The sequence below is a fragment of the Mobula hypostoma genome, chromosome 4, assembly GCF_963921235.1.
Source record: "Mobula hypostoma chromosome 4, sMobHyp1.1, whole genome shotgun sequence".
Taxonomy (NCBI): Eukaryota; Metazoa; Chordata; class Chondrichthyes; order Myliobatiformes; family Myliobatidae; genus Mobula; species Mobula hypostoma.
The window spans coordinates 25,860,496-25,886,325 of NC_086100.1; the positions used below are offsets into that span (position 1 = coordinate 25,860,496).

A 25,830-nucleotide genomic window follows, 5' to 3' on the forward strand; every position below is an offset into this window, starting at 1 on the left:
TAAACCATTGGTATGGGTCAGCTGCGTAATATCATGCATGAACTTACCGTGCTGAAGTACTTTTATCGAACCTTACACTCTGGGAAATGGTGAATAGAAAAATCTCATGGTGGCACTGGAAGAAGAGCATGGGGGTTTCTAGTGTCCTGTCATTATTTTTCCCTTAATCAAATTCACACAAGGGGATTTTCTGGTCATGATCTCATTCCTGTTTGTAAAACTCTGTTGTGAACAAATTGATATATTTTTATTTGCCAGTTCTTATTGAAACAATAAAAGAACAAAAAAATGAAAGTAGATATTTTGTCACTTGTTTACTAAACAAGTATATCCTTGACATTTAGAATGTTCTACTGCAACTAGTTATTGATACTCAGATTCTGATGAGACTTCAGATGGAATTGATTAATTATTCTGAACAAATCAGGAATGAGGGTTGAGCAATAAATTTGCAATAGATAATTCTTAACTGAATGGTCAGGTCCAAAACTTCAGAAAGAAAAGTTTCCAGTTATTTCTATGATGTTATTACTTTTACTTGATTTTCTGCTTATATTTTGAATAAATTAAACTGATAATGGCAAATAATATTATTTAAACCAGATGTAAATGTATATTTTCATTTTTAGATTCCCTGAACTGATATGCCACATTGCTAAAAACAGCCACGAAGATCTGTACTATGAGGATGATATTTGGTCTGGAGAAGATGTCAGTGGGTGAGATTAACTTATTTGTTGCTGCATTAGCATTTAGTTTTGGTTCACCTATGATTTTCAAAGCACTTGAATAGATTAATTGATGGCTGAATACTAATAGGAATTGGTCATTTGGCCCTCAAGCCTGTTCTGTCAATCATACTTCTTCTATTACTGAATTCCATTGTCTCTTATGCCCAAAAACCTTGGGCTTTGAAGAATTAATCATTCATTTAAAATTAATAATTGTTCTAGAATCAGAATTCTATTCTTGTAACATCATTTTCTATCTCAAAAACCTGAAGGTTTTACTCCTTTGCTTAAATGTTGAAACTCTCTTTACTATAGTTTGTTAGAGGGGATTTTCAGGCTCCCTTTAAGTAAACGAAAAATTTCCCACCCCTCATTGAATATAAATGCGCATTGTCTGTCTAGCTAAAATCATGTTAACCCAGCATGAATCTTTAGTGAACTATATTTTCCTAAATTAGTCAGTTAAGAATATGTTGAATTATTCTATTGCATTGTGCATAATACTATTTAAGCTGCTGTGTTAAAAATACTGTTCAAAATTTTAACAGTCCTGAAAAGGTCCAGGAAATTGGAGCCTGGTTGAAGACGCATCCTGTCAGTAGTTTGTCAAGAGCATCTTGTGACTTGAACTTATTGGATGCAGCGATCATCGAAAAGATTGAGGAAGAGGTAGAAAGCTGCAAGGTATTTCCCTGTTTTAGTTTTCAGATATACTTTTGAAAAACCTACCTTTTAGTTTAGTTTAAAACTATACCTGTTAGTTTGTAATTCCTTAATTCCATCCTTCTTTTCATATTTAATCAAGTTTTCTCATGGTGATTCTGTTTGATTCAAATTCTATATTGTCATTGGTTGCCTGTAACTCTACAATAAATCTTAAGTCGCAGTTCTTTAATGCCTGTATTAGGCTAGGCTATATACAATAGTCTGTACTAGGCTATTGAGCTCTGTATCGATCACATCATAGTTTGCATTCTATAGTGTGCATTCTACAGTGTCAGTAAATATTATCAAGAAGGAGACTTGAATAATTTTGATTTTTTTTCCTCCTGCCAGTGGATGAGCCTTGCACCATTTAAGTATTCTTGAGGCACATTCATTGGCATTGGGGAAAATCCAATCAGTATTCTGTCTTTCTGTTGTTTCCATTCCCGCCCCTTCTGTCAGGTGCAATAACTTTCACTTTGTCTGCATTAATTCATTGATTTTTTTTTGCTGTAATGCCATCAAATTTTATGGAATATGTATTTTCCATTTACAAAGCTATTTTTCATCTTGAATGGCATGCCCCACTCCTTGCAGTGGTACATAATAATGCATTTCACCATGATGACCTCACAAATCCTGACATTCAGCAACATTAGAAGCTAAGTCATTGAGGTATGTTTAACAGAATGGATGCAATTGGCATGCTCAAAAGGCTAAATGGGGAAGAGCTAAAGATGGAAACCAGTGAGGGATATGAGAATATTAGAATTGATTAATTACTTAATTTAGGATTCAAGAGGAGACTGACTGTATGAACGAATGGAGTTAGGATAAGAGTGGCGAAGTTTGCAAAGGGCGGAAAGTGAGAATTGATATCTTTAGAAATCACGGTGATAGTTTCAGGAACAGGTGAGTTGAGATAGACACAGATTCAGGCAACTTTTCTAGAAGCAGAAATAGGCAGTGTTGCTGTAAGTATGTGATCGGTAGCTCATTTCAATGGTTAGACATGATAGTAAAATTGTGAAACTCTGGTTCACCCTCAGGGAAGAGGAGGTGGCATTGGTGTTTAACGAGCAAAGTTGGTGATGCATGTGGCTTTGCTTTTCTCATTATTTGTGTGATATAAAATTGTGTTTGCTTACTATTAGATGTTGGAACAACTGTTTAACAATTCCAAAATAATTGATGAGTTGAGGAAGGAAGAGATGCAAGATTGAACTGGGTGTCATCAACTTTCAGAAGGCAGTTAACCCTAAGGCTTTTAATAATGTCACTGAAGGCTGTATGTATTGCTAGTGGTTTATTATTGTCACATGTACAGAGGTACAATGGAAAAACTTGTCTATAGAGGTAAAATTATTACACAGAGCATTGAGCTAGAATAAGATAAAACAATAGCAATGCCAGATAAAGTGTAAAAGCTTTAAACGTTTAATTGAGTGGAAAAGCAGATTGTGTAGAAGATACGGAGAGTCTACAGAGAGAGATATAGATAGGTGAAATGAGTGGGCAGGGGTCTGGCAGATGGAGTACAATGTTAGTAAATTCAAAGGTCATCCACTTTGTAAGGAAAAATGAAAGAACAGATTATTATGTACATGGTAAAAAATTTCAGCATGCTGCTGTGCAGAGGGACTTGGGAGTGCGTGTGCATGAATCACAGAAGGTTGGTTTGCAGGTGCAGCAGGCTGCCAAGAAGACAAATGGATGTTGGCCTTCATTGCTAGAGGGATTGAATTTAAGAACAGGGAAGTTATGCTGCAACTGTACAGGGTACTGGTGAGGCCGCACCTGGAGTACTGCATGCAGTTCTGGTCTCCTTACTTGAAGAAGGATATACTGGCTTTGGAGGCAGTGCAGAGGAGATTCACCAGGTTGAATCCAGAGATGAGGGGGTTAGATTGAGTTGCCTAGGACTGTACTTGCTGGAATTCAGAAGCATGATAGGAGATCTTATAGAAACGTAAAATTATGAAAGAGATAGATGAGATAGAGGCAGGAAAGTTGTTTCCACTGGTAGGTGAGACTAGAACTAGGGGACATAGCATCAAGATTCGGGGGTATAGATTTAGGACAGAGATCAGGAGGAACTGCTTTTCCCAGAGGGTGGTGAATCTGTGAATTCTCTGCCCAAAGAAGCAGTGGAGGCTACCTCAATAAATATATTTGAAACAGATTTTTGCATAGTAGGGGAATTAAGGGTTACGGGGAAAAGGCGGGTAGGTGGAGATGAGTCCATGGCCAAATCAGCCATGATCTTATTGAATGGCAGAGCAGACTCAACGGGCCTGATGGCCTACTCCTGCTCCTATTTCTTATGTTCTTAAAGCTACCAAAAAAGTGCATTGCAAGCATTGTTTCCTCTAAGCTGCACGGCTGCACAGCTGCGCAGTAACTGACATGCTCTTGTATACGTAACCTTTGTTGCTACGCAGTTTTCCAGCTGTGTAAAAATTTTTCTGCTCAGAAGAATAGTTGGTTCATGCAGCTGTAAAAAAAAACATATATAGAGGGGATGCAAGTAATCTACAGAGTGTAAGATCATATAAAGGTAGATTGTGAGGCAAAGAGTCCATCTTATTGTACAAGAGGTCATTTTAGGAGTCTGTTAGCAAGTGGGATAGAAGCTGACTTTCAGCCTAGTGCTATAGCTTTTGTATTTTCTGCCTGATATGTGAGTGAGGAGAGAAAGTCCATGGTTGGTCAGGTTTTTGGTTATACTGGCTGCTTTGCTGAGGCAGCAGGAATTGTAGATAGCGTTCACCAGGGCAGGCTGGTTCCTGTGATGTGCTGAGCTGTGTCCACAACTCTCTGTGGTTTTTTGTGGTCACAATCAGAGCAGTTGCCATATTGAGCCATTATGCATTCAGACAGAATGCTTTCTGTGCTGCGTCAACAAAAATTGTTTAGAGTAAGGGGAGACATGCTGAATTTCTTTAGCCTCTTGAAGAAGGAGAGGTGTTGGTTACATCAACGTGGTTTGACGAGACAGTCCATTGGTGATGTTCGGATCTAGGAACTGGAACCTGTCAACCCCGTTGATGTAGACAGGAGCATATGCACATTCTGAAGTCAATGACCAATTCTTTTGTTTTGTTGACATTGAGGGGAAGGTTGTTGTCATGATGCCATGTTGCTCAAGTTTGCTGTCTCCTTCCTGTAATCCGACTCATAGTTATTTGAGATGCAGTGGTATCATCTGTAAACTTGTCGATGGAGTTAGAGCAGAATCTGAAAATGTGGGAACCAAAGGAACATTGGAAATGGTACAGTAAGGGGAAGAGGATTAATGAGACTGAATAGATAAGAACAGATACTCCGACAAATGAAGATTCTTCTGCTAATCACTGGTCAGAGTGGAGGCAGGAAGATTATTATCACTTCAGTCTGCTTCTGGTACTCTCAAGGCAAGTACTTTGATGCATAGACCACGTAGTAAATGTTGCAGATGACATTGGCGCATTCATAGGCTTGTTGCAGGTTACTTCCTGGGGAAAACTTTTTTGCTGTCTCTTCATTGGTGTGCCAGTGTTTTGGCTCACTGCTGCATCTTTTAAATGTAATTATTCTCTAAAATCCTATATCAAATGAATATTTGATCATCTCTTCCAATTTTGCAACAAAAGGCAATATTTCAATTTCTTTTTGATTATTTGATTTCATTAAACACCTGTAAATTTTGAAGATAAAGCATTGTCCATAGTTAATACTTTAATTGAAACATTTGCTGAAAGTGTTGTTTAACATCAGTATCATTATTCCTCTTAGCAAAGAAGAAGTAACAAGAAAGTAAGAGTGACTGTGAAACCACATCTGTTGTACAGGGTAAGTTCAATGAGACCATTTCATCGATGTAATATTTTCCATTTAATATGAAATTTAGCACCAGCTTCATAATTGTACCACTGGAGAGTTTAGGGTCTTGAAATCAAAATCCAGATTAGACTGTTATTTGTTTACTTTGCTAATTGGGGAGCCATTTTTTTTTGTCTGCTCCAGTAAGTACTGTGCTTAATTTGCATGAATATCTGTAGCAGTTGTACAGAACAAAGGAAATCATCCCCTCATTCACTAAAATTTTGCTAATCATCTGAAAGATAGAATATCTGTCTGAAGCCAAGAATAAATATAAACATTACTTTTTTGCACTCTACTTGATCATTTACTCCAAGTTGCATTTTCCGCAACAAATTTCCCATTTTCCAGGTTGCATTGTAAACTAGCTTAAGTGCAAATTTGTAGCTTGGTGTTTCTCCTAAATTAAGAGAAACGGAGTTGTACCAAAAAAAAAGGGAAGTGCTGGAAACATTCAGCAGGTTAGGTAAGATCTGTGGAATGAGAAATGGTTAACATTTCAGAGGATCTTATTGACAACCCATTAAGAAGTCTAGTGCCATTAAGCAAGGATGGTACAACCAAACTCACTAATGTTTCATTCCAGCTGACCTCAATCATCCCAAATTTGGAAAGGCCCTGGGTGGAATTAAGAACACAAAATTCAGAAGATCTGTTCTATGGATTATTTGCTTGTACTGCTTTGTGAGAACTTCAGTGGCCTTTGAATTGTATTCTGCTCTCTTAGAAAGAACAGCTATATAACAGGAAATAGAAACAGAAAGCAGAATACCCTAAGCCCCTCTTCATCCACTCTTTCCCTCTTCACCTTTATTTTTGTATCCCCAAAGTCATTTTTCCTCCTCATTCAGAGCTTGGCTTGCTGTAGATAAGTTGAGAAATTTGGTACCATTTCATCCAATTCTGTGTTAGGATCTTTGGAGGTGGGTTTAATCCAATCTACACAGTGTCACCAAACAAGAGCTCTGCAACATGTAATTGATTTGAAGTTTTATTGTTTTCTTTTTGTGGGGAGGTAAAGAACACTGATTCTCTGCATGGGTAGCAACCTACTGAAAGTGAGGGGATAATGGGAAGAGGCCCGTACACATATTGCAAGATTACTATACCTACAATAGATTAATAAGATGGTGGATGTTTTAGAAACTAGACAATGACAAAGTACAGATGTTCATGAGCACGTGGACCTTAGGACTAAGTCGGAGTCTGATTAGACTTTTGGAGATCTGGAACTTCAATACATTCATAAATAAAATGTGCTGAAACTGCTTTTCCTTTTATCAGTTAAACTGAATTTTAAACACGTGAGTACTTTCAAGATCTTTTTTTCTTTCTAAGTTTTTATTTCCCTACACAGCCCCTGGAGCAACAACATGGTATAGTCCCAGACAAAGATGCAGAGTACCTTTTATTTGATCGTGTTGTGAATGTGAGGGAGGACTTCTCTGTTCCTGTTGGTCTTCGAGGAACTATCATAGGAATGAAAGGAGGTGAAGTTTTAAAGAGCATAATATTTAGAGAAGGTTAAGTGCCATGAATTTGGATAGCAATAACTCAGATTTTGACCTTTATAAAGGTCAACAAGAAGTACTTAATTATACTTTTTTAAACGGTCTGTTCCGCTTGATTGCGGTCTTTTCGCAATCTGTCTGCTGAGGCTAGACATCGCCTTGCTTCACTCTGGCCTGCTTTTTCTGGGAGTTCTGTGTCTTTCTATGGTTGGGATCAAATAAGTTTCTAAGATCATTCATTTTTTTAAAAATGGTTTTGGACATTCTTAAAATTCGGAATAATGTTCATGCATGCTTAATTTGAGTGTTTTTTCCAGCTTTTCAAGTTTGCAGTTAGTTATGTAGCTTTTACCAGGTCTTTGGAGCTTTTTAGCAAAGTTGAATACAGAATCCATGTGACCCAGCAATTGGGATTTTCATATGATCTTATTTATTTGTCATTGTTTTTGTGTATGGTTACTTTGTTCCTATTTCTTAGATCCATCAGCTGTTTGATATTCTTGGTCTTAAGAGATCATGACTGGCTAAGTATTATTTCTAAATTAGTAGTAAACAAACCTATTCAAAACTTACTGGATTTTTAACATGGTGTGTCATTATTCTATGCAGGCATACTTATATCTCCATTTAATTTCCCAAAATAAATTGCTGTTCTTGTCATCTATCTCCACCTGATGTCAACATTATTTAAATCTCTCATGTTCCTGCATAATGCCCACTTGGTGAAAATGTTGTTTCCCTCCCTGACTTTTGCAAACTTGCCCTTCAAATTCTTCATCAAGCTTACTTTGCCTGAACATACATATTTCATGTTTTCTTTCATGTAGATTAATGTGTTGATGGTGCCAGACACAGTTTAGAGCCATGTTTCATCCCTAAAGTAAAATCAATTTGGAAGAATGATTCAGGTTCAGACTTGGTATAATGATAACTTGGTATAATGTTCATTCAAAATCCCACTTATTTTGAGAATCTTATGTCATACTACCTGCCCTTTATTTTTTAGTCAGTGTATTCATTCAATCAATTTTAAATTTGGCAAAATAAATAGTTGGAGTGGTAAGAATGTTGATATTAAAAGTTTAACTCAATCGGTCTTAAAAAAAAACGTTTCTGCAACCTTCCCGTCACATCCCAACGTTGTTGTAACTTTTTCGTGCTTTGTTAAGGTTATCTGACCTTCTGGAAGCACTACCTTGAACAATTTTTCTTTGCAATAGTCCTTATTTTAGATTGGAACAGTAAATATGTAGTCTTCTGATTTTCTGATTTGTCAAAATGAAAATAAACTACAATTTCACTGTTATCGAGGATTTTCTGCTTTTCAATGATATGTGCTTGTCTTCTTTGTATAGCTGAGCGAGAATCCGATGAATTTTATGAAGTATTATTTGATGAAGAATTTCCAGGTGGACTTAGTCTAAGGTTTGTTTATATTTACAGGGTTCTTTGAAGTTACTTAATTCACTGTTCAAATCAATTACATCCACATCTTGTATTTTCATTGATAGGCTTTGCTAACTGAAGGATTGTCCCTTTAACTGAAGTAAAATATAATTGGTTGTGCTGTATGGAAAGATCATTTAGCCTGGGATAATTTATTTTTGTGGGATTTGAATAATGTTACGTTAATGCATTTACTTCCCAAGAATATGAGCACTCTAAAAATGTAGTTTCAGCAACTAATGATGCTACAATTGCTTTTAGATGTTCTCCTTGCCGAGGTTATAGGCTTCCAAAGTGTGCCTTAATCAACCTCAGTCACGGTAATCGCTTGGAGTTTGGAAGCCAGAAAGCAGCAATGTTGTTGAAACCACAGCCAGCGGCAATATCTCAACATGCTATGTCTCCTTCTTCGCAGTCTGCTCAGAAAATACCAACAGGAGGCTTGAACCACTCCCCTCGATCCCTATTTGTACCTACGCAGGTATGGATATTTAATTTAATTTTGTAAACACAACCTGATATTGGAAATTTGAAAAAGAACAGAAGATGCTGATAGGAAACAATAAGCCAGTTGGAATCTGAAGAGAGAATGGTGGTTATTATCACAAATACTGCTTGAGCATTTCCTGCTTTTTTAAACTAATAGGACTGATTTTCTAAATTTTCAAATTCAAGTTTATTATCATTCATCCATACACATGTATACTGCCAAATGAAACAACATTCCTCTGGACCAGGGTGAACAACATAGTACATGTAACAGACACACAAGACATAAAATAATATTACCCCCAATAAATTAACAAATAATAAGGTTCATTCAGAACACAAGTAACAATATAACACTACTGGCTCTTCATATGTGATGAGAACTGGGTGGCAGCAGGGAGGTCAGCAGTCTCACGTACTGGGAAAAGAAGCTGTTTCCTATCCTAACAGTTCTTGTCCTAATGCTGTGGTACACTCTTCCTGATGATAGGCAGTCAGAAATTTTTGGGTGGATGGGAGGGATCATTGACAATGCTAAGCATAGGTGTTTTCAAAAGAAATCCACAAGGGTGTTTGGATGTTTCAGAATGGCAGCAAATCAGCAGTTTTATTAAAATGTTCTTGAATTTCTTAGATCCAGCATGATGTGAGATTTTCATTGTGTTCCTCTTAAACCTATTTTCTGCTTGGTTTTCTGAAATACTTTGAGATTGAACGGACTAGGCTGCTATTCTCTGGATCATAATGTGTCTGGCTCACTTCAGAATCTGCACATTGTGACTTTGTCTAAAAACATTAGTGAGCCAAAAAGTTAATTTTTATCTCTGCATTTTAACATTTAGCAGCTTAATGGAAGACAACCATCTCTCAGGGCAGAAAATAGAAGCAATCAAATCAACCATCAGAAAGCAGATGGACTGTCTAGCTTTCAAAGAAATGATGATCATGAACACAAAGGAGCATCTGCTAAGGTGGTAGGATGGATGTTCATTGATTAAAATTTCTTTAATTAGAAGTGAATATCTTCATAAATATAGTAAATATTATGTTCTTATTGTATCTCTTCCTGTTCCTGCAGACATTCAAATACAAAATATTTAACTGTTTGCTTACTCTAGTTTGCATAGTTACATTATAAACAGCCAGGCCAGCCACATACAATTTTACCAATGTAGAATCTGGGCTTTATTGCAGTATAGTATCCTGGATAATGATAGAATTTTCCTTTGATTCATGTTGTGCAGAATTTTAACTAACTTTTTATATAATCATTGAATTCCAAACATACTATCAGTAAACATAATGAAACAAGGACACATCATGTTTCCCATGCATTTATTACATAAACTCAGTAAACTACATTAGAACTCTCAAATTCTCCATCAGTTACCTTATTGCCAGGGTTATTATCTACATCAGCCTTTTCCAAGTGCTGTATGACTGTTTCTCAGAGAAGGATAATAGAAATTGTTGCAATGTGTGGTGTGAAGGCCTCCCTTATTAGATATATTGACACACAGTTACCTTGTTTATCGCTCTGGGTGCATTCACAGGATTGAGAGTGCTGACACTGCTAAAAAGGGACCATTATAACATTGTACTATATTTGGAGAGGACTGTTACTGGCAGTGCAGCTATACTGGCAAAAAGCCCAATCTGATTCTCATTGTTGCTTTCTCGTGTTCTAGGAGCCTTTCACAAATCCCGCCCTCTGTTCGTGCTCTTAGAGCATGAAATCTTGGTTTGGAGAGGGCAAGCAGTGCAACCATTCATTGCTGAGGTATGGGGCTGAGATGTGTGTCCTGGCCAGCAAGGTTTCTTGGTAGTGATGAGTTGAATGGCCAGCAACCATTCCCCACACCTCCACCTCCACCCCACTGAGCTTGAAACTGCTGAGAAACCTTTAGGCTTGGAAGATAACATCTCCCATCACTTTGAGTAGGGGATGATGAAAAAGACCGGAAGCTGGACCGTCTGTCAACATGTGGGCTCCCATTGCCAGCCCCAAAAATGGAAGACACTCAATGTTCAGACCAGTGTTCCTCCTTGAGTTCCCCGTGAAAGCAATAAACAATGATGCAGCTTCCCAGCAGGTCCAATGCCAACCATCCCAACACCAAGTCCAAGACAAAGCAGAACAATGTGGGAATTTCAGCAAATCTCAGCACAGCACTGTAAAGCAGTGAAAGGCACAGAGGTTCATGCCCTGTTCCCTGTTCCTGATCCAGCCAAACTGCTTTATTCTTTATAAACTTCTGATGGTTACTTAGGATTACCAAGGATGCTATAATGTGTGTAGAGCTAAGTAGTATCATTTCTGCTCTCCATTTTGATTTTCTTTGTCCTTCTATATGTTGCAAGTGTGCAAGTGAACTTTGAATGTCATCCTTGTATGCAAAATGGTAAAAAAAAATGATTGAAAGGGAAAGTTCATCCCCCTTTTTTCTAATTTTTTTTTAAAACCTTTTATGACCGATCTAGTTTTTAAAGAATGGGATAGATTGGGTATTAAATGCTTCCAGGATTTGTTTGTTGGAGGAAGTCTCTTTTCGTTTGAGCAATTGTCAGCTAAATATAGCTTACCAAAAACCCACCTTTTTCGATATCTACAAATTAGAGACGTTCTGCCATCTCAATTATATACATTTCCTAAAAGTCCCGATAAGAACTTAATAGATGTAATTTCTAATTTGAAACCTTTTCATAATGGTTCAATATCCAATATTTATGGCATGTTGCTGGGAATGAGAAATGCTCCTTTAAACAAAATTAAGAATCCCTGGGAACAAGATTTACAGACATCAATTTCTGAGGAAACTTGGAATGAAATTTTTAAATTGTTTAACACTTCATCGTTATGTGCCCGCCATTCCCTCCTACAATTTAAGGTGGTCCATAGGGCCCACATGACTAAGGATAAGCTGTCTCATTTTTACTCGGATATATCTCCCTATTGTGATAGATGTAACAATGGAGAAGCTTCACTAATTCATATGTTTTGGACATGTCTGAGTCTTGAAAAATACAGGAAGGAAGTATTCCAAACTTTCTCTGTACTTTTCAAAGTAAATTTTAAGCCGAACCCTTTGACTGCCTTATTGGATATTGTTGGAGGAAAAGATATTATTTTGGGGATATCTGATTTGCACATTTTGGCTTTGATTTCTCTTATAGCTAAGAGGGTGCTCTTGCTTAAATGGAAGGATGGCGTTCTGCCTACTCATGCTCAATGGTTAAGTGATGCTAGGTCATGCTTAAATTTAGAGAAGGTTCGTTGTTCAATTTCTGAATCTAGCCAAAACTTTCAAACATTGTGGGGACCATTTTAGAACTATTTTCAAAACCTTTGATTTGCTGTTAAATTACAGATGTTGGCTAATAACATATTTCACTATATGATAAGGTTTTTTTTTCCTTTTTTCTTTCTTTACCAAACAGCTTCGATCTTGGTAGTGAGCTTAGATTCCTTTTTTTTTGTATAATAAATTATCATATTTCAATATTATGATTTAATTTAATTTATATGAATATAGAGTAATGAGATCGCAAGTGTGATTCAAATATAATGTATTTGGTATTATTTTATCTTTTTTTTGACCTGTATATCTTCTTGTACTCTGTATTCTTCTATGTAGAAATTAATAAAAATATTGAAAAAGAAAGGGAAAGTTCATTTCAAAGCAACAACCAACCTGTCAAACGAACTTAGCCTGCTGAGTTCTTACAGCAGATTGTTTGTTGCTTCAGATTCCAGCATTTGCAGTCTCTTGTGTCTACAAAGTACATGTTTCAGTATTTAACCTTATTTACTCATGGAACACGACAAGCAGATTAAACATTTTTATAAGTGTTTCAAAAACTGTTGAATATAAAATTAAATATCAAAATTAACATAAGTTTATATTCATTTGAATACAAACTAATTTATGACTTGAGCTGAACTACATTTGTATTCATGTCATAGGATCAACTGAAACCGGATGAGTTTTCCAATGTATGGCAATCCTTACAAAGTAATTTTGGAATTTCACCCGTCCCTGCACAAAGCAATTCTGATAGTGCGGAACTAGCCAGCAAACCTTCTTCCAGTTGGCAAGAAAAGGTAAGCAGGATCATTGAAATTTTACAACACACAAGGATGTTATTTAACCAATTGCATTTACATATATAACCTTAATATCATTTTCAAACTTGAAAAGTGTGACTTTTTGACTGAGATTCGTTGCATATTCCTTTAAAAGAATATTTAATAATGGCACGGTAGCATAGCTGTTAGCACAATGCTTCACAGCACCAGCAATTGGGTTCAATTTCTGTCACCATCTTTAAGGAGTGTGTACATTCTCCCTGTGACTATGTGGGTTTCTTCTGCGTGCTCTGGTTTCCTCTCACATTCCAAAGACATACAAGCTTGGGTTCAGATTGGTAAATTGTGAGTTGTGCTTTGTTGGCACCAGAAGCAGGGTGACACTTGAGGGCTGTCCCCAACATATCCTTAGACTTTGTTGGTCATTGAAGCAAGTGATGTATTTTACTGTATATTCAGTGTTTCAATGTATGTGTGACAAATCTAATCTCTTTCATCTTATTTTAAAAGAAGTATAAAAGAATTTAAAGTAGTCCAAATAACAGTCTTTTACCCCTATATTTGGGTATGCTAGTGAAAGGATGACTTTTGCTTTCATTTTCCCTGCCTTTTTAATAGCTCCCTAGGATGTGTTGGAAAAAGTAATTGCTCAGATCATAAAACTTATGTTTTGGACACACTGCATTAAAATTTCATGTTAGTTATTTTACTGGTGACTATCAAAAGATCCTCTCATCAATGATCAAATCCTTCCAGAAGAATGTGATGTAATGTGTTGTGTTTTGGGAACACTTTATGTTATTTACTCTTTTCTGCCTTCTTAGCCCATGTCCCAAAATCCCACATCTACAGAAAATAGTGTGCAGTCATTTAAAACAGATGGACAACAAAAGCAGAAATGGGTACCGGGAGATCAAGTGGCACGAAGCAGAAGAGGTAATGACTAGAATGGAATCAATCAAACTTTGTCATATTATTTGCTAAATAAAATCATCTAGTGTTTCAAAGATGCCTGAAATTTTAGTCCCTCACAACTATATTGGAATTTCTTTAGTTTTAACAGTGTTGTAAACATAGTTATATCTATCAAATGTTATTTTATTAAGCACTTGGATCCAAACAAGTGCGATGCACAAGATATTCTGCAGATGCTGGAAATCCAGAGCAACACAAACAAAATGCTGGAGGAACTCAACAGGTTGGGCAGTATCTATAGAGACGAATAAACAGTCGACATTTCAGTATGAGACCCTTCATCAGAGAAGAGGTCGCAGAGGGGGCCAATGCTAGTGTGATGCGACTGTTTTTTCCCCCTCAAAAAATTTACCCTATTTCATTAAGGATCACAAAGAACCTATTGTCAGAAAGCAATAGAATATGGAACTTCTTTTTGCTTTCTTTAGATTGTTTGGGTATGTTAATCTCTGAATGGACTTGCCCTCTTATGAAGGCGAACCAGCAGAAACACTGTAGGCAAATGGCCCCTCCTTTCTGTCATAAATGTTCGATAACTCACTGAAAAACATATTCAGTTCTGAATAACCATATTTTGGCAAAAAGCTGATTATTGCGAATTTGTCATAAGCTTGGGGGAGAAAAATGAAATATAGAATTTAACATCTATCCCTGCACTCGTTTTAGGTTTGGGATTTTTTGCGAACCTTTTGTCATTCAAATTTTAATCATTGCTTAATGAATTATATTCCTTGATTTTTACAAATGTAATTAATATTAAGAAAATAGAACATAGAGGGAAAAGTCAGTAGATTAGGTAAAATTAGTGGAAGAAGTCCAAGCTTCAGGATTTTCATCTGAACTCAGATAGTCATAACTGTTTTTGATTGAATGCCAATGTGAAACAGTTGAAGGCAAACTTAAAAAAGGAACTTAAATTTCAATGTTAAATTTTCAGTCTTCGACCCAATGTTTTTTTTTTCTATATAATGATGGTATGATACACACAGCCATGGTTAATAAATAAAATTGTCTTGCAAAGTATTGAGTCACATCTAGAAAATAAGTTAACAATTTTTATTGTAGATGGTGGGAAGGCTTTGTATGGATGCTGATTTATTTGAGGATGTGTGTCACATGCTGAAGGATATCCAACCTCAGATCTATCCTGTGTTTACATAGTTGCCCTAATTTTGTTATTGGTGATCAGAGGATACCGATGTTAGAGGAACTTGGTAATGGTAGCTTTGTTGAAAGGCAGATTTGGAGATTTGGGTGTTCGTGATCCATGCACACTCCATTTTTGACCTTGTAAAGGAAGGAAGGTCATTAAAGCAGATAATTCGATGACACGTTGGACAGTGAGGTCTTGAGCTTAGAATGATTGACAGCCGTAATAATCCTTCTCTCTGTGAGGTAATGAAGTATTTTCCTCTAGATGCTTAATAATTTATACCAGGGCTCATTAATATTACTTTAAAATCAAGAACTTTATCTCTGGCATTCAGTTCTTGGTTCCTTGTTCGGATCAAGTTGTAATGAAGTCTAGAGTTGAGAGGTCCTAGTAAAAGTCAAACCAAACACTGGTAAGCAGATGACACTTTCCATCAGCTAAGTAATGATTGAGAGTGGACTTATATTTGTCCTGCTTTTTGTGGACAAGAAATGCTGGCCAGTTTTCCACATTATCAGGTAAATACCAACATTGTAACTTCTCTTGAACAGTTTACCTGAAAGCACAGCTAATTCTGGAGCTGACATCTTTACTTCAACACCTAAGATGTTAACATCCCACATCCCCTGCTTGAGGACATACTCTATTTTTTTCTTCATATCAGCTTGGCTGAAATCCAGCTTCTTTGGTGGGAAGTTCAGTAGGAAACTAAAATGAATCATCCACTCAATGAATATGGCTGGACACATGTTTTGCCCTTTGATCAAGGAGGATAGGGATGTCCTTGATGCTACCTTTTCCTGATAGCTATTTGATTGCCTATACCCATTCATGACTAAGTATCAACAAATTGCTGAGCTATTTTCTGATCCATTATTTGTTATGTTATTCAATTATGTATTTTCCTGATTTTTGTAACTACTTTACACTTGAAACATTAATTTATCTTGTATCTTAATAGATGTTCATTTGAAGTATTGAGTTTCCTACTATCATATTTCTTCCTGTAAATGTGGTTATTCAGTTTTTAATTTATCAATGCTCTTTGTAATTGAACTGTTCTTGCTTGTGTGGCAGAATTCTTTTCAACCGTTTGTATTCTGGTCATTAAAGCTTTTTGTTTTGCATCCATTAGCAAAAGAGGATAACTCTGAAAATTTCAAGGCGAGAACTCGAGGACCTGAAGGCACTGGCCAGTCACAATCTAAACTGCCAAATAAACAGGTATGTACACATTTTAGGATTGTAACTTGCAATGTGATTTTTTTGAAGTTTGGATGTAGACATTACAACATTGATCTCCACACTGAGTCTGGTTGATGGCCAGCTAGCAGCTGTTCATGGCTTAGTAGGTCTTTGAATTCCATCCTTGACTATGCAAATATGGATGCCTAAGTTGAGTTGTGGCTCAAATGCTAACATATCCAGTACATTGAGTTCTGTGGCCGAGCCAAAATATATTGTAGAGAAAGTTTGGAAGCATATTGTACCCACTCCTTAGTTTATGGTATGAATATCTGGCAAATGAACAGCAGTTCCAACAGTACAGTGGTTTTGCTGTCTCGTAGTTATGGCAACACTGGTTCAATCCTGACCTCTGTTCCTGTCAGTGACCCACATAAATTTGCCTCAGTTACTCTGGTTTCCTCCTACATCCCAAAAATATGCACATTGATTGTTAAAGTAGCCACTGTAAATTGTTCCTAGTGTGTATACAAGTTGGAGAATCTGGGAGGGAGCATATGGGAAGATTGAGTATAAAATAGATTAGAATTAAATTAGTGTAAAAAAAAAGATGATGCTTGATAATGGGGGTAGCTTGGTCAGCCAAAAATTCCTGCGTCTGTGTTACATGTTATGACATTAGAATGGCATTACTAGCTCTTTGTAGAAGTGCTTGTCTCATTTTGCTTTCTGTTCTATTATTTTAATGTGTTTTAATTTTAATTTATTTTGTTTAAACATTTAATCATTTGTATCTAACTAAATAATTTGAAGTATCTCTATCAAACACTTAAAATAGTTAAAAAGCTCTTGCTGAGTAGTAGCAGGCTAAGCATATGAACTTCGAGCTGAGCCCAGGATAATGCAAACCAACATTTGTACAGATTGGTATCTGCATTCTTATCTATGCAAAAATTGTAATTGTAATCAATAGTCCATTTTTTGTCAATGATAGCATAATTCATAGCCCTAAATTATTTAAAAACACTCAAACTGTGAAATGTTCTTTTGAACTCTGCAGGCATGTACTGGCGCTAGTAAACAAGGTATGAAAATTCTCAAAAGGAATGAAGAATCATGTGAGCAGAAGCCTGTTGTAGAAAATTGTCAGTCATGTCTATCTTCAACAGAAAAGAACAATTCCTCCACCAAGGTAAGAACCCCACTTGCAGCATCATGTAGCGATTTTGAGAGGCATAGTTGAAATATGTAATTCCTTTTTTTTTGAACTGGAGAATATACAATTAATTGTGAATTCTCAATTTGTCTGTATATTTTAGTGGAACTAATGTAAATGGGTAGCTGGGTTTCACTGTCTGAATTAAGGACCAGGATTTAAATTGAAACTTCTCCTCTAACTCTGAATATAGTGTAAGAAGTTTGCATGCTGGCTGCACAAGAAAAATATGGAAGGCTGAAAAAACAAAAGTGGCTTGTGAAGAGTGGCAAAAAAAGTTGACTAATCTTTTATTATTAGTATTGTGTAGTATTGCACCTTTTTAAAATTTGGTGTGTTTGAAAGAAATTCTATTAGAAGGGAGAGTGATTTAAATGGGTTAATTTTGTACTCAAGATCTTTAGAGAACACCTCATTATTTCCGTAGGCAAATCTAGAAATAATGGGTAATTTTCCTATTGGAACTAGTTTGCTCAGCTTTTATAATCTTCGCATTAATGAACAAAATCTAAAATCTGGAACTCTTTTACCCATCTTCCCCCCCCCCAAAAAAAAACAAACTGGTGTGGAAGTCAGTTGAATATATTGTAATTGGTTCTGATTTTTTTTAAAGTAGCATGATTAATGGATGAGGAACATTGTGGGAAAATGGATTAAGGATAGCAAACATTTATAAATGATGGAACAGGCTCGAGAAACTGAATGCTCTTGTTCTTTATTCACTTACCTGAAAGAGAGAGTATAGATTGCTAATAATAATAAAATTAAAAATATACTTCCAGATGAACAGAATGCAAGATTCGCCTAGTCAAGCATGAAAGATCGCCCAGCTATTGAATAATGTGATTCTAATATGAACAGTGTAAATGTGGTTACGTTAGGTTAGTTAAGGTGTTGCAATGAAATTAATCTTTTGATCAGAGCAAATGTGATCAAATATACTTAATGGCCACTTTATTAGGTATTCCTGTACACCTGCTTGTTGCTGCAAATATATAATCGGCCAATACTGTTGCAGCAAGTCAATGAATAAAAGTATGCAGACACAGTCAGGAGGTTCATTTGTTGTTCAGGCCAAATATCATATTGGGGAAAAAATGTGATCAAAGTGTCTTGGGCTGTGGAATAATTGTTGGTGCCAGACAGGGTGGTTTGAGTATCTCAGAAACTGCTGATCTCCTGGGATTTTCATGCACAACAGTCACTAGCGTTTACAGAGAATGGTGTGAGAACCAAAAATTAAACATCCAGTGAGCAGCAGTTCTGTGGCTGAAATGAGAGAAAATCAGAAGAGAATGGCCAGACTGGCTCAAGCTGATAGGAAAGCGGCAGTAACTCAAATAACCATACATTACAATAGTGATGTGTAGAAAAGCATAACACACAACTCATCGAACCTTGAAGTGAATGGGCTAGAGCAACAGAAGACCACAAACATACAGGAGGTACCTGATAAAGTGAGATTTTAAAAGCATCTACAGATGTATTTGACAAATGGAAAGGGATGATAATTAAACTGTTTTTCTATTACTATTTACCCCTTTTTGTTCATTTTGTGTCTGTATTTATATGGAACTTGCCCTAATATTTGGCTTTGAACATTAAATCTTTTGACCATTTCAATTTGCATGAAGACAGGTTTTTATTTCAGTGAATATACCATATTCTCTAAGTAATGCCTACATGTTTGTTAGGCCACACTGTCATTAAAGAGAAAAACTCAAAGATTTTTCTGTTTCAAGTTGAGTTTGATTCCTGCAATCCTGGAAGACAAAATCATGTTCATTAATTTTTTCATAACATTTTTCTGTGATGTGTTCTAATTTATTCTATAATTCAAGGGTTTAAAATATTGTAGAGGAGGAGAATATCACAACAGTGCGGATAGGAAAAGTTTAGAGGGGTATGGGGTAGTACAGCTAATATAGGCAAATGGGGCTAGCTCAGGAAACTACTTTGACAAGCAACAACCAGCTGGGCTGAAGGCCTGTTTGCATGCCATGTAACTCAGTGGTTGTATTTCTTATATTATTATGTGCATTATTTTTACAACAAAAGCAATCAATGGGAGCTGTTTGCCAGTATGGTTTATATTGTTCTTGTTACTAAACCACATATTTTGTAATCTCATTTGATTTTATCTTTGTACTCGGTGTTTATCTTTGAAGGAAAATAATGTTTTTATGTCTGCAATTTTGTATTGCTCCAAGGATATCGAGCTATCCTTTGTGGTTGCATCTTTACTTGAATTTTTGTTTGATGTTACAATGCAGTATATCAACAGGTGTCATCTGATTTTGAAGAACTGTTAGTTTCATTGAAGACACCCAGTGGACAAGCAGAGAAAGATGCACAAGACTCACAGTCTAAAGAAAACAGGGGAAATAATGGAGAACCTTTATCTCCACAGTCTTTCGCAATGGTAAGGCTTGTTAAGACAGTTATGTTTTTGATATTTAAAACTACCTAAAAGAAAGGGGGGTATAAGCTTTCTATTGTTGCCACATTTGTGCACTTGAGAATAGCAATATCTGAATCCTTGGCAATAATTTCACATCCTGTTCTGGTTCATGAACTTTGGCTCTTGGTCAAATTATGCAACACACATTACTGCTGCAGAGATACACAAAGGCATTGTCTGATTCTTAACTGGATATTATTGAGGTATCCCTTCAGAGAGATGCCTCAAGGTTGTGGTGGTCTCAACAACTGTTTCGAGGAATGTAGAACAGCTTGTAGATTTGTGGTTGGTTGGTGCTGATTAGAGGTTTCCGATTTGCCTGGCCCTGTTTTAAAATGAAGATCAGCTTACTTTAACATTATGCCTACAGCAGATAGGTACATGTCAAAGTTCAAAGTAAATTATTAAAAAAGAACATATGTCCGCATTAAAAACCCTGAGATTTGTTTTCTTGTGGAGATACTCAGCAGATCCAAGAACCAGAATAGAATCAAGGGAAGACTGCACCCAACAGCGCGGACAAACAACCAAAGTGCAAAAGACAACAAACTGCAGTGCAAGAGATAAAAAGAAAAAATAATCATAAATAAGCAATAAATATTGAGAACCTGAGATGAAAAGTCCTTGAAAGAGAGTCCTTAGGTTGTGGGAACAGTTCAGTGAGGGGGCAGGTGACTTTAGGTGAAGTTATCCACGCTGGACAGCACAGCAACGCCTCTACTTCCTTAGTTTGCAGTGATTTGGCATGACAAATAAAGCTTCTATACATGTGTAGTGGAGAGTATATTGATTGACTGCATCACAGCCTGGTATGGAAACACCAATGTCTTTGAACAGAAAATCCTGCAAATGGTAGTAGATACAACCTAGTCCATCACTGGTAATGCCCTCCCCATCATTGTGCATATGGAGTGTTGTTGTAGGAAAGCAGCATCCGTCAATAGGGATTCCCACCAGTCAGGTCATGCTGTCTTCTAGCTGCTGCTAGTTACAGAAGCCTGAGGACCTACACCACTCCACCAGGTTCAGGAGCAGTTATTACCCCACAACCATCAGGCTCTTTAACCAGAGGAGATAACTTCACTCACCCCTTCGCTGAACTGTACCTACAATCTATGGAGTTACTATCAAGAACTCTTCATCTCAGGTTCTTGATAATTATTGCTTAATTATTTTTATTTGTTTGTATTTGTACGGTTTGTTGTCTTTTGCACATTGTTCGTCGATACTGTTGGGTGCAGCCTTTTGCTGATTCTGTTGTGTTTCTTGTATTTACAGTGTATGCTGGCAAAAAAAATGAACTCTCAGAGTTTCATGTGGCGACATTTATGTACTTTGATAATAAATTTACTTTGAACTTTGAAGCATCTCTGCACCCAAACCACTCATATTTTGTCTTCTACAGGGAGAAAGTAATGACTTAACATATCAAAGGTATACCAAAGGTTTGCAGTAATCCAGAAAGGAAATTGATAGTCAATGTTTAAAAAAAAAATTGAAATAAGTAATTGCAGTACTGAAAAGAAAATGAACAAATCAAACAAAATATTACCTGATTGGTTTCTCTGCTAAGGTAGGTAATTACCATTGGAAGAAAGATTTACTAGGATAATTAATAAATGAAACATAAAAAAAATTAAAACATCTGACATGGTATACAGTGTGGACACAATTGTGTTCATGTCAGCTGCCATTTCTTTGTGTTTGGATTCTGAGAAGGAATTTGATAGGGTGCCACATAAAAGGTGTTGGGACAATGTACGAGCATAGAATGAAGTTCGGTTGTCACATAGAAGAAAGAATTGTGATAAACAGATTATTTTTCAGGCTGGTAGGATAACAGTAGAAGAGTGCCCAAAGAATCATATCTTAGCCATCAGTTATTCTGGGATTTGTATATCACAGACTGGGAGGATAGGGCAGAGTGTAAGGTGTCCATATTTACTCATGACATGAAAATCACTGAGAAAGGCATGTTGTGATGAGGATATATGAACTCTGTGCAGGATAAATAGTTTGATTGAGTGGGTTAAAGCTTGGTGACCAACATCAGTCATGGCCTCATTTTAGAATAATGTGGGGGAAACTTCAAAGGAATCAAAGTACATTTATTGTCAAAGTATGTATATAGTATACAACCCTGAGTTTCATCTTCTTCACAGACAGCCACAAAACAATAGAAGTCATTTAAAGAAAAACTTCAAACCACCTCCCCAACCACATCTCCCCCCCCATGCAAAGAAAAACAAAGTACGCAAACTTATCGACTATTGAAAGATCTACATAGAGTGAACATGAAGGGGAATTTTCCAACAGTCGGAGAGTCTCAATTTCTTTTGTCAGAGTGTGGTGAATCTTGAATTCATTGCCACAGACAGCTGTGGAGGCCAAGTCATTGCTTATATTTAAAGCAAAGGTTGATGGATTATGGGGGAAGGCAGCAGAATGGAGTGGAGAGGGAAAATAACTTAGCCATGATCAAATGGTGGAGTACTCTCAATGAGCCATATGGCCTAATTCTGCTCCTATGTTTTATAATCTTATGATGGAAACAAGCCACTATATATGCTAAGGAGATAATTTGACCTTCGTAGGCAGCATTTTTCCTATACATAGCAAGTGTCATTGCTTTGCTGCTGACCAGGAGATCCAGCCCAAGATACAAGTAGGGCACAGTGGTTAATGGGATTCACCTATGTTAAAACAAACTCACAAAAAGATGTCAAAGAAAGATAAGAAAAAAGAAATAGCCTAGTTTTCAAGTTGAATGTGATGTAATTGCATAACAGACTGCTCTCTGTCATTGTTTAGAATATGAATAGTTTTGAACAAGGATAAAGTAAGTTCCTTTTGGAAAGAATTTGAAAAAATGACTGTGGAATTGACACATCATAGAGGCACGGTGGACCAATATCTTTTCATAAGAAACTTAATATATTATGCCTTTATCTGATGTTACTTTCCAATTTTAACCAAATATAGTAAAACTCCATTAGTGTGGCATGGTTGGTTGGATCAATGCTAATTGGACAATTAGATATTATTCCTGTTTGTCACTTGGCCTCACTTGGATTATTGTGACTAAGAAAGGATGTGCTGACATTGGAGAGGGTTCAAAGGAGGTTCAGGGAAATGAATCCGGGATTGAAAGGCTTGTGATATGAGGAGCGTTTGATGGCTCTGGGCCTGTACTCACTGGAATTCGGAAGAATGAGGGGTGACCTAATTGAAACCTATTATATGTTGAAGGGCCTTGATAGAGAGGATGTTTCCTATAGTGGGAAGTCTTAAGACCAGAGGACACAGCCTCGGAATAGAGTGCTGTATTTTTTGAATGAAGATGAGGAATTTCTTTAGCTAGAGTGTGGTGGATCTGTGGAATTTGTTGCCACAGGCAACTGTGGAGGCTAAGTCATTGGGTATATTTAAGGCAGAGGTTGATAGATTCTTGATTAGTCAGGGCATGAAAGGACACGAGGAGAGGGCAAGAGAAGGAAAATGGATCATCCGTGATGAAATGGCAGAACAGACTCGATGGGCCAAATGGCCTAATTCTGCTCCTATATTTTATGGTCTTAATACTTCCATGCACTTTTAATTTGCTATTGTTTTAGATGTTGCACAGTTGAATAATGTATTTCTGGAGATTTGGTGTTTTGAGCAAGGTAGATTTTGGGTTAGCGTGGGGAACAGCCCAGTGGGTTTTAAGGGAGCCTCTGAACTGGGCCTGGTAAGCCATATGCCAGGCAATTAAGATTATCAAATAGTTTGAAACCTGCACTTCCAGTGCTGTGCTATGATTTCAAAAATGAAATGGTAAATGCTTTGTAATACATCATAATGAAGAATATTATTTGGTTATGAAATCAACCCAACATTAGTGTAATCTAGAAAAAAAATCAGCAGATGAAAAGTAACTTGTACCAGACTGTATGTATTCCAAAATGTTACAGTCTTTGTATTGCTTATGCTTGTATGCATAATAATTGTTTTGAGTTCTGAGTACCCATAGTAACAATATCTGAATGAAGTTTACCAATAAGATTGCAAGAAAACCAAGTGCTAGAAGTTCTCATCATGGCAGGCAGCATCAGTAGCAAGGGAAACAGTTGACATTATGGACCACAGGCACTTCAGAACCCGAGAAGTGAGAAGGTAAGAGAGGGAGCTGGAGAGAACAGAGGAAATGGCTGATTGAGAACACACTAAAATTGTCAAAATAACGTGATTCTAAGATCACCTCCACTTTTTAAAAGTTTTCAAAGATTCGACATCAAATCTAAAACTTTCACAAACTTCTAAAGATATGTGGTGGAGAATATGTTGACTGGTTGCATCATGGCCTGTTATGGAAACACCAATACCCTTGAATGGAAAATCCTACAAAAATTAGTGGATACAGCCCAGTCCATCATGGGTAAAGTCTTTCCCACCATTGAGCACATCTACACGAAGCGTTGTCGCTGGAAAACAGCATCCAGCATCAAAGACCTCCACCACCCAGGTGATGCACTCTTCTTGTTGCTGGCATCCGAACGAAGGTACAGGAGCCTCAGGACCCACTCCACCAGGTTCAGGAACAGTTATTACCCCTCTCTTGAACCAAAGGGGATAACCTTACTCAACTTCATTTGCGTCATTATTAAAATGTTCCCACAACAGATGAAGTCACTTTACAGGGACTCTTCATCTCATATTCTAGATAGTTATTGTTTGTTTATTTATTTAATGATAATTATTATTTCCTCCTTTTTGTATTTGCATAGTTTGTTGTCTTTTGCACACTGGTTAAACACCCAAGTTGGTGTAGTCCTATATGGTTTATGGTTATCCTATTATGGATTTATTGAATAGACCTGCAAGAAAATAAATCTCAGGGTTGAATATAGAGACATATATATATACTTTTGATAATAAGTTTACTTTGAACTTTGTTCTCTACACACTCTTGAAACAATATAACCTCCAACATGACATGTGTAATGCCAAGGTGAATTTATGACTAAATTGCAAATTGATAATTGATGCAACTTAATGGGAGTGCTAAAGTAGTTATCGGCTAAATCTCAGTCCTCCCATTTCTCACTCCCCACCCCACCCCCATCAACTGAAGTTCTACTCGGGAGCTAAATGCCAGAAGGACAGACATTTTTTTTTGATTGATTAAAATCATGGGGAAAAATACAGCTTTATGTGGAAAAAACTGTCCAATATTGTAAGTCAAGGAGTCCAAATCTGAATATGCAATGTTATATCTGTGAAACCTGATTTTTAAATATCTATAGTTGAAATAATTCTTCTCTTAATCTACATTAAATTCTTAAACTATCCGATCTGGTTATATCAAAATATTACCCCGCTCCCACAAAGTTCTGTTTTCGTTTTAACAGGTATGAATTTTGACTCTTCCTTTGCACTTTGATTTCTGTGGATTCTTAGAAAATTTTTGACTTAATGTAACGAATATTTTTGATTTTATTGTTAGAAAGGAACGCAAATGTTAAAGGAAATTCTGAAGATAGATGGTGCACATCTAACCCCTGATAAAGAAACTAGTGCAACTTCTAATGTAAAGCAAGAAACCTCTCCTGCTGCTTCAGTCCATCATGAGAAAGCAGGATATACCTCCCACCAGCGTCCATTAAAAAAACTTGGTACGTCAATCACTATTTTAGCATTTATCTTACCAAAGATAAATTCTACTGTTACCAATTAAATGTAGCAGACAATAAAATCATGCGAGAAAATTAGTTTACCTAACAATTCTACTTTATTGATCATAATTGAACAACTCTAAGGTTCACCCTGTAGTTTCAAATAATCACAACTCTTGAGTCTCAAAAACTTCCACAATTTCCAAAACTCAGTATTTGTATTCAGATGTTATCTAGTCTTGATGAACCTGGCTGTGGTTTGATCTTGATGCATTATCTGAGTTGCTGATTCAGAGTCATTATCTTCAGTGATTGGTCACTGCTGCTGGTTATCTTGTTATACATTTATACATTTG

At 36.6% G+C, this 25,830-nt stretch overlaps 1 protein-coding gene across 4 annotated transcripts in view; it reads left to right on the plus strand.

Annotated features, from left to right (window-relative positions):
* xrn1 (5'-3' exoribonuclease 1) overlaps nucleotides 1–25,830 on the plus strand; it is a 110,999-nt gene that overhangs the window by 69,088 nt on the left and 16,081 nt on the right. For 2 of the 4 annotated variants that reach the window (XM_063045423.1, XM_063045421.1), the window contains exons 26-38: nucleotides 630–719; nucleotides 1,280–1,415; nucleotides 5,211–5,267; nucleotides 6,655–6,787; nucleotides 8,164–8,233; nucleotides 8,516–8,735; nucleotides 9,586–9,717; nucleotides 12,708–12,845; nucleotides 13,655–13,766; nucleotides 16,094–16,182; nucleotides 17,204–17,335; nucleotides 19,644–19,781; nucleotides 25,306–25,474. In XM_063045423.1, the coding sequence (XP_062901493.1) occupies nucleotides 630–719; nucleotides 1,280–1,415; nucleotides 5,211–5,267; nucleotides 6,655–6,787; nucleotides 8,164–8,233; nucleotides 8,516–8,735; nucleotides 9,586–9,717; nucleotides 12,708–12,845; nucleotides 13,655–13,766; nucleotides 16,094–16,182; nucleotides 17,204–17,335; nucleotides 19,644–19,781; nucleotides 25,306–25,474 (1,616 nt within the window). Of the gene's footprint in view, nucleotides 1–629; nucleotides 720–1,279; nucleotides 1,416–5,210; nucleotides 5,268–6,635; nucleotides 6,788–8,163; nucleotides 8,234–8,515; nucleotides 8,736–9,585; nucleotides 9,718–12,707; nucleotides 12,846–13,654; nucleotides 13,767–16,093; nucleotides 16,183–17,203; nucleotides 17,336–19,643; nucleotides 19,782–25,305; nucleotides 25,475–25,830 lie in introns of those variants that run through there. The other 2 variants (XM_063045422.1, XR_010017629.1) reach the window with 2 other exon arrangements.